This window comes from Varroa destructor, unplaced genomic scaffold (genome assembly GCF_002443255.2).
Source record: "Varroa destructor unplaced genomic scaffold, Vdes_3.0 BEIS01000002.1, whole genome shotgun sequence".
In the NCBI taxonomy this organism is placed as follows: domain Eukaryota; kingdom Metazoa; phylum Arthropoda; class Arachnida; order Mesostigmata; family Varroidae; genus Varroa; species Varroa destructor.
Genome location: NW_019211455.1, coordinates 50351730 through 50361409, shown reverse-complemented (window position 1 = coordinate 50361409; position 9680 = coordinate 50351730). Strand labels below are relative to the sequence as shown.

The 9680-nt window shown below is 42.1% G+C and overlaps 1 protein-coding gene across 7 annotated transcripts in view; it reads left to right on the top strand.

The window, feature by feature from the left end:
• LOC147757952 (uncharacterized) overlaps nucleotides 1-6739 on the top strand; it is a 19937-nt gene extending 13198 nt beyond the window's left edge. For 4 of the 7 annotated variants that reach the window (XR_015321104.1, XR_015321103.1, XR_015321102.1 and 1 more), the window contains exons 2-3: nucleotides 5744-5945; nucleotides 6099-6739. Coding sequence is in view for 4 of the 7 variants with exons in the window: in XM_086980098.1 (XP_086836224.1) it covers nucleotides 5744-5945; nucleotides 6099-6150 (254 nt within the window). In the remaining 3 variants the exon portion in view is untranslated. Of the gene's footprint in view, nucleotides 1-970; nucleotides 1653-5743; nucleotides 5946-6098 lie in introns of those variants that run through there. The other 3 variants (XM_086980097.1, XM_086980096.1, XM_086980100.1) reach the window with 3 other exon arrangements.
• Nucleotides 6740-9680: the final 2941 nt, after the last annotated feature.

Here is a 9680-nt window from a genome sequence, read left to right as displayed (position 1 = left end):
TATATATACAACCATAACGCATGATATTGCAGTATAAGACCCGTCGCCCATCGTTCACCGGTTTAATTCGTTCATAATAACGTCAATAGTTTTTGAAAAATAAAAAATACGCATGCATAGGCTCATCTGAATTTTTGGGTTCACACTATTACATCGCACCGATTGCATTCATAAACGATTTTATACGTAAGGCCAAGTATCTATTATTCTAACAGTAAATAAATAAGAGTGTTGGACCTGCATTCATTCAAGAAGTCAGGTTTCTTATTAGACCCGTTTTGAACCGATGGTAGGCAATATTAACTTTGGCGCGGCGCTATAAACAGCCAAGCCTTGATCTGAGAAAAGTCAAGAGTCACTGAAATGCAAATTCAGTAAATAGTATACTGCAGGTATAATTAAATAGCGCAAACATAGTCTACCGTTGCTTGCTTAGATCCCTTTTACGTTGACCATAACATCCATTTCAAGTTGTTTGTACAGACTTGTGTGGAAGAATCGAAAAATAAAGCAGAAGGTTTTACTTGAAATTCATAATTCGGTCCCACGATTGTCAAGTGGATAAAGGCTGTAAAGGATACAAACCATGGTAGGCACAGCAGGCAGCTTCGGCACAAAGTTTAATCGAGGATTGTGCGTTTAATATACTATACGGGGTAGAACTTTTGCCATGTCTAACGTTTTGGAAGGAATAAGAATGAGGTGACGCGGAAAGGGCAACAGGAAGTTGCCCCGACTGCTAAACCGCAACTTTTGGAATTTGCTGCGATCTGATACGATCTCACCGGCTGTTACTATGGCTGCGCATCACAAGGAAGCAGATAACGTCCCAGAATGATGACCAATGTGGCTCACCCTATAGCAAGTCGGCGTGAGCCGTTTCGAGACCAACTCCCTCTTCTCGTCTCCTGTTACTGACCATGCCTCCGTTCTTCGCCCTGGCCGCATGCTATTTCCGGAGAAGCCTGCTTGAGATTTAAAGGAGGTGGTGGTAATTCTGACCCAGTGGCAACTGGCCAACGTACGTCGTCTTCGTTCTCTGAACTGATCGTGGTAGTGCCCGATAATAGTACACTGACGAGCTGAAGCTCATGGCAATGGCGCACCTCTGGCCCACGTTTTCTTATATTAGTAGAAGATACAAGATGCTTTTTTGTAATATAGCCCGCGTATGACGGACGGCCTGTTCGTTGCGTTGTCACCCGTATCTGCTCCATTTGCAAATTCGGCTCGTCTATCAGCGCTGCTGCTACCGCCTTCCAACTAAGAGCAAGAAAGAGGAAAAAAGAGAAAACGAAAGAAGATCGATCGGGATTGAGGGAAAACGAAAACGAAGAAAGTTCGGTAGCAGATACTAACAATAGCCCATCGTTTTTCTCACAACGAAAATTTGCCAAGCGAACGACCAACTGCACTGAAGGCCACAGAAATTGACTCTATATCCTTCGGGGCCTCTGCGCATAGGCGTGATCGTTTGCTTATCTGTCGATAAGTTTACCCGCACGCCAGTATAGTAGTATAACCCACAAATGCTGGTCGTTGTTCGGCACGAGCCAAAATGTCTTCTACAGGGCTTCGTGAAACTAGTTTGGATACCGTTGTCACCCAGAGTGTGAAATCTACGATCAATATAGAGAATTCGTCGACGAACGGTGCGTGAATTTCGCTTACCTACGTCGGGCTACTATTTGCTTAACAATTTGAATAACAGAACGGTAAAAAAATAAACCGTTTTCTGCTGGATTTTTGCAAGTACAATTTCCGAAACTGTAAAAATATACTAGCTTGGACGATACTTACTTACTTTTTCTATGTTGGTGTTTAGTTTTGACATACCGGTCGAAAGCCCTTTTCTCAATCTACCAGCGTACCGCAACGGTGCTATGCAAGTTTAACTTTTCATTACTTATTTAGTAGTGAAAATATATATATGGGGTAATAATATAGAAATATATATGTAAAAAACTTCCTCGTCGTTAGAAACTGGCTTAACATTTCTGCGATTACAGCTTATGATGATCAGACGTCAGCAGTTTGGGTTATGGCTTCTTCACGTTATTAGCGCTTGCTTGTGTTGACTCTAAGATAGACAAGCGCCATTTTCGACATGGTCTTATGTAACACAGCGTTTTTCATGTTACCCATTGCTACGCCCATGGACTATTTTCTAAAAGCTGCAGCTCTGATGAAACCATCATCATTCCAGATATTTGATCTTCCACTTGCTGCGCGCCACCTCAGGACCACAAAGTATCTCTTGTTTCTCTTCATGGAACCTCAACTTCGATGATTTAATTAAATAACCTTCTCTTTGTTAGCAACTTTTATATACGTGTTTATTAAACCTTTCGGTCAGCACCAGTTATGACAAACCAGTGAAGGTTAAGTATTTTATAAGTACCGGCGCGGTTGCTCTAATTACTTTGGGTTGCAAATATCGAAAATTTCAGATTGAATTGAACAAAGGACTATATTATGAAGGGTCTTCCTTACACGTTTACTAATGTTCTAAAGGTATATAGGCCTATGTTGACGAAGCAGGCGACGTACCTACTCGAATAGGAACTAGACCGTGACCGATTTATTGGATGATAGAAGTCAACCGGCTGCCAGACGGTCGTCATGTACGCACTTCGGCTGGCGGCCAGATAGATTACCATCGACAAGGGCGATACGAAGAACATTTTATTCATCGCTTCGTCCTCGTCGACAAACAGAAAGGGCCGTGAAAGAACGCAAGGGGGCGTTATTTCTGCAAATTACAGTTATTCTACTTCAAAAGGTGTCTCGCCTTCCCCTGCTTCGATCACCGTCTCGTACCAACCGGCAAGCTGCTCCAACTGCGCAAGTCTTTGCTCGTCCTCCACTCACGCTCTTAACCCACTAAAAGATATAGGATAAAAATATAGGAAAATAGAAAAAAACGAAATTTCTCCGTTCGTCTCCTTCTCTTAGTCCTTCCTCTACTCCTTTGTTCACCCCTACAACGTTAAAGGTTGCAACCAGGTCTCAACCTGGTCTACGTATATGTTCGTGGTAGCCGCAGTAGTAGGCGATGCAATAAAGTTCTCTGTGTACATGCCACGATGCTAAGCAAGGCGTTTGGGCTACAGAAGCCCAACGTTGTAAGGGCCACGACAAGGCAGGCCAGGCCAGGTCAAGCCTGTGTGAGTATTGCCAGTAACGCCACCTCCTGTTACCATTTGGCCGGAAAATCCAACTGCTGCTACTGGTGCATAGAAATACTGTTTTGCCGCTTTGGCTATATTATCTGTGACAAAAGTGACAGCGGTTCTCTGCGTCTGCGACTCGCTGGATACAGATGGCAGGTATATGCCGGGCGAACAAGACTGCTGTTGCAGTGCGAGCGGCGGTAAACAGGAACATTACATATCGGCCAAAGCTGAGTCAAGCCGGAAATGGGAAAAGGCTACATAAAGAAAGACAAACGCGGTTAAGTCCCCGAAGCGGACTGGGCTGCCGGGAAGCTCTTGGATCGATTCCAAGTACCGAAAAGCAATGAGCATCAGTAGATTTCGTATAACAGTCCTTGTGCTGTTTCTGAACAAAGACGAGTTCCACACTCACCAAAAAGTGAGATAGGTCTGTTTGTGTGAAGAGGAATTTTTATAATCTCAGTAAACTTTAGCATGTGCAGTTCCACGAAGAGAAGAGATTTCTGGGTGAAACACACATTCTAGGACCGGATTTGATTCCGAATTAACTGGTGTGTTATGAACAGTCTGACTGCTTTATGCGGCTTCGAAATGGGTGACTAGACAATGATTATCAGATCTATTCGCCTCATTTCTCTCAACTGACTTATTTTCCTTAACCAACAATTCGCTGGTGCCGCATGCTCGCTGAAAATCCGAGGATTTTTTTGCCCCTTACCTGTATTACTAGTGATTTTTACAACTGCACATAATTGCAATTTGATTATGTCCAAGAAAGTAAATCTCTGGGTGCATCGTTTAATTATTTGCATCCTACTCCATTTAGTAGCATTTTAAAAAAAACGTTCAAAATGTTTGCTGCATAATTTACCTAGTAGTATATATACTCGTATATGGATGTTGTATCGGCGATTTTTTACGTAACTAATGGAAATCTTTGCAAAGGAAGCAAATACGTGTACCAGTGTTAATATTGGTAACGTACTTCTTACGTACTACTTATTTGCATACAACTGTCAAACAGATATAAGATTAGATGCTATCAACAAACATCCTGGCGCATTGCTTAGATTGAAACGACCTACTTGCTTTGTGATGACACTATGTAGGTCGCAGGCGTCGTTCGGGTCTACCGGAACTTCCGAGAAGTCTAGAGCAAAAATCGTCCACTTAGCTTGACTTTTCGGGCTATGCTTCTCCAATTGAAGTTAAATCATCGAGCCCCCATAGGGCCTTTTGGATTGAAATGAGTCTCATTAACAATAATTATGTATAAGATGGAAACAAAGCTCGAGGAAACGACATCATGCACATACAGGTTTGCAATAACTGCAACGCAACGCCCGAAACAAGCTACCGAAATGGCGAGAAAGCGCGGGCAGTTAGTTCTCTCTCATATTGAGATTTGACCGCTCTGCCTCAGTCAACGCTGAGACTTTCCTCCCAAGCAAGCTAACAGATAAATAATACTTGCTTATATAGTCTGTATTATCGAAGCACATTACAGCTAATGCTAGCTGTGTTAGCTGAATAACAAAACAGTTACCTATTTTTCCATACGGTTTGTACATGCTTCTCGTATGTGCTTCCGCTAACGAGATCTTATATACAATGGTTATTCCCTATTTACAAAGAATAATACGCTCAATTCTGCTATAGGTAGGTTACGCTAAGACCATCTGTTCGTTTACCACTCTGGCCACTCGAATTTAGAACCGCATAATAATAATAATAACAAAATTAATCAAGATACGTTCACGTATACGATTCGATTAGGCTTAAACACACACGAGATAGCCTAAATTTGAAGCTGGACGTATAGACGAACTTTATTTCATGCTGGGACGCAGCATAAATTGAGTACGTTGAAAATCCCTCCTGGAAGTGGTTCATTCAAACAAGAAGTCATTCGACCGATTAACTTGTCCTCATCCGGGAACTTGTAAATTGAGCAATAGGCGCGTAGTACGAAGGTTAGGTAGTAGTATACATGTAGTAGTGTGTAGGCAATCGTGTAAGAAGAACCTGAAACCTAGTGTTTCAAATGATCGATGCTGCTGATGAGTCTCGACGCAAAAAAAGTAACTGAGGTCACTGCTGTAAACTTATTTCATATTGCTCCCTCTGCAGTATATGATGTATCATTTCGAAGTATTATGTCCGTCATCAAAATATCACTTAGACGAAAGGCGTCAGACGCGACAGATCACTATTGAGATCTAGCCGATAGATGACACCGAAGAAGTCGTTTGTTTGAATACGGTTGGCAGATTTAGTAACGAGGTTAAATGTATCTCCGCATTGCTACGTTTAGGGTCTTGATCTGATAGATTAGCTGCTTTACAGGCACGTATACGAAATGCTTTCGCTCAGCAAGACCTGGGTGTACTTCAATAAATGCCGCTACCGCAGGGTAAAAATGTTAAATTTGTAAAATAAAAGATGTACATTAAGTCCACTACATATTATTATATTTGTGTCACGTCATATATGCTGTATATGTATTATTACTTAACACTAAACAAGTACATATATGTGCTTGTGCACTCTCTCTGTCTTCGTTATAGTTCAGGAGACGCTGTGCGGCCTTGTCAGCTGTGCTTCACTGCTATCCTGGCTTTACATCCTTCGTTCTCCTCATCAGAGGACCAACATCTGCTGTTTAACAATAACGTCTATTCATCGCTACTGCCGAATGACACCGAAGGAACAACGACGAAGGGAGAGGCAAAATCGATTGACCGATTTGACACACGTCTCGGGATTAAGGTATCTATGGCTTTTGTTGTAGGTGTCACCTGGATATAACAACTAATCGAATGAGTTAGGCAGAAGTAAAGACCGTAGAGCTTGAAGGGTCATGGTGAGATGGACAGATACCTTGAAAGACGATGCGAAACCTAAGACGTTTGATGGTTTCAGTAGTCACAGGCAAGAAAGCCAGGACAGGGGAGTGCGGCATCTTGATAAATAGGCACGACCCGGATGTCCGAGAACGAAGTGGTAGTAGCATTACCGACATCGAATCAATGTAGAAATTGGATCGGCTCGAACCGTTCGCCGAGCTAAAACGATTGGAGAGCGGATAGAATGAACAAAGAGCAAGCTTAGAATAAACACCCTCAAGAAGACGCGCACTAATCCAGGTGAGAGAGGCAAGTGATGGATTTTGCTGTGACGAAAAATGGCCGAGGAACAAAGCGGCGGATGGTCAAAAGACGGTCGTGGTAGTTCGGGCCGCATTTAAGGTTCAGAGATTTCTAGGTCTTCACTGCATCGTGATAGAAGCGGAGACAGCAGAGGCTCGGAAAAGGCAATGCGAATATTTTATTTGAATAGGGGACATACGGGGTAAGACAGGGTGGGGTGCGGATAACACATGTTCCACTACGAGGAGAGGAGAGGCCATCTCTCTATTTTCAAAAATATCGCACGACCAAGAAGCAGCTGACAGCGAGACACAACTGAATGTAAGCGGCAGCAGAAAAGACAACACCTATAGGAACACGCAATACGTGGAATTAGGCGGATTTGCGTTTTTTGAATAAATCGCTTAAATACAATTTATAGTACGTTATCATTTTAACCCTTTAGATACTCCAGCTCTATTTCTAGCTTTGCAGTTAATTTAGAGGTATCAACATCAATCGCCGTGATATTCTTTTCTGTTGTAGAAACGTTACCTATATTAACAAAAATTTTTTGTACTGTCTTTATAGTTATGATGAACAAACACGACCGACAAGCAGATCAGGAAAACTCGTATACAGTGAAAAAGCTTCTTGCTGATAGTTCCCTAACTTCACTCATAAAAAGTTGTGCAGCTTAGAGCAGTTATACTGACTTATTCGTATAGGATATCTTCGAATATAAGGCACGTCTGTTAAAGCCTACTTTAGTCAGCACATGCAGCATAGTCAAGCTGGAACTGCGTAGTAAACTTATAACCGTATCTCACCTAAGGCGCATGGAATACAGAATGGATCGGATTTACGTCATATATCCAATCCGTCAATATCAAGGTCGTACTTGAATCCGCAGTGATGTTAACAATCCAACCATAAAAACCAGTCTTTCCAACACTTAGTTATGATATCAGCACTATGTTTTGGCTGTGTGCAGAATATGCCTAACAAAGACCTCTCTGTCCACTAGGTATAGATGCACATTCAGCTACCCAACAATCTTCAACAGTGTATAAAGATTTATCTACAAAAAAAAAACGATAATGTCACGAAAAGCCGCAAAGCGCATCCCATGACTAAACTCGAACGCCCTCCACCTCTCCTTGCTTCTCCCTAAATGCTAATTCATATAACTTACGAACGAGCGTTTTGGCAATAATGCCCAGGAAATCGACAACAATAGAGTTCAGCACAGAACCCTTCTTACTTCCACATTTTCCTTCCTTTTCAGTGGGATATTTACACAATGGCTTTCTCGTTCACTTGACAATAGGCCGTAGCAAGCAACCAGGGTAATGCTAACATTCCCGCCTAGAGAATTGTCGTCCCATATACTAACCAGCCAAAATGCTCACTATCCAGTCCAACCCGTTGTCGATGCTTCACGACTGAATAGCAATAGCAATCGTTGCCAATTGCTGCAGCTTCGACGGGGCGAAAAACGAATTCTGTTGCCCACGCCTGCCCCATACATATATGTATGTATATACGGATTAGGGCGAACATGGGCGACATTTTAGAAGCATGCCTTAAGATGTTATACAGCAGACCGTAGTGCGTCGGATGAAATCAAACAAAAAAAATTAACCAAAAGCTAAATCGGAACCTAAAATCATCGCGTTCTTTATGCCGGCTATAGAAGCCACAGATTCAACAGGTCGCCCTTTACCTTACGCATCTTAATCACGGTATTAAATTGACGACCGCGGCACTGCGTACAGTAGAGATTTCGTCTAGAGGATATCAAATGAAAGATAAATTGTTATAGATTTTTTTATGGCCTATAGAAACAGCTGGCTTCCGACGCTTCCAAAAGTTTTACGCGAAATTTTGTTGTCATGTTATGTAGGCGCCTTTTTCTTTAGAGTTTATGCTTAATAAAGGTAAGTGAGTCACGATAGCCAGATGATCTGCAGCCAAATGGCAGCCTTATCGTATATTTCGACAATGATACTATCATGTCGCGGTCTCAACCGATCTGAGACATTGCTCGTACCACACCCCTACCCTTCACCCCGCTTAATGGAGTGCTTCCTTTAGGGCGATAAGTCGTTACATGAAACACAGCAGTTTCTTTCAGATGATATATGGCTGGTAATACTTTTTTATTATTTTAGTCAATCTCCCTAGTCCGGTCATTGCAGTTCGTTGAACTTTCGTAGATCACCCACTCTATTGCCGTACTACGAGCCGTAACGAGCAGCAGCGAGAAAGAGAAAAAGGCCTCAGGCAGTATGGCTCAATTTTATTCGACATTGAAAAAGGCAGAAAGTTAGTAAACGTGACACCATACGCTAATTCTCCATGACATCAGATATCCCTTTCATTCATAGCGCGTGCAGTAACCATGGATACCTTTGGCTGTTCGCTTCGTGTACGATGTGGCACGACGCAGGCGGTAGAAAAGAAATTCAAAGCTCTGGAGCTGGCCGCGTTAGGATCACGGATTACAAGAACAAGATAAAAGAACAAACGTAAGATTGAAAAAACACACCCAGCGAACAAAGTATCTTCCATATTTATTATCAGTATCCCTAACTCAATAATAATAATAGCTCTAGGTGCCTGGCATTACTTGACAATGTTGCATGCGATGCTTGTGCGCAGACATCTCAGTCGTAGCTAAATGCAAATGCACTGTGTCCCTATTGGATCAAATTCATACGCTGGTCCACAATACAAAACTTATTCACGGATCCTTATTGATTGACATTCATTCTAGTCGACATCTGTTTCTGCTGAGCATCGTAGGTCACTCATTAGAACGTGTACATGACGAGCGCCATCAAGTAGAAAGAGGTAGACGCCCTCAGGCGTAGAAACGTTTACGTCTCTTGCTTTCTGTTTCTCGCGGGTCCCCTGACACAGGCCGTTTGTCCTTTCATAGTAGACAGTTTTTCAAGTACGAGACCTGTTGTCAAACCATGGTCAGCACGTACCGAGAGTATCTGTTGTGCTAAAACGGCTCTTGCATAACTAATACTCGTAGTTCTGCTGGGCGATCGGAAGGATATTGTCCATGAAATTCAGCGCAATGTCAAGCTTCAATGGAGACTTTAAAGGAAAGAAAAAATGGATTGAAAGCCCACGAATTGTTTATTGTTTAGATAAACACTTCAGTAGAATTGCTCGAAAAGCTTTTTTGAGGATTTGTTTGATTTTAAAAGTGAATAGTGTAATCGACTTGTCATAATATGAACCTCTGAAACCTAGACTTGGTATATTGAGTCGTCGTGAAGTAATGATTTTTCTTTCAGCTGAACCAAGGTCAAATAGTTTCTATATAAGCTTTTATATGTAATTTATAATAATAGTATAT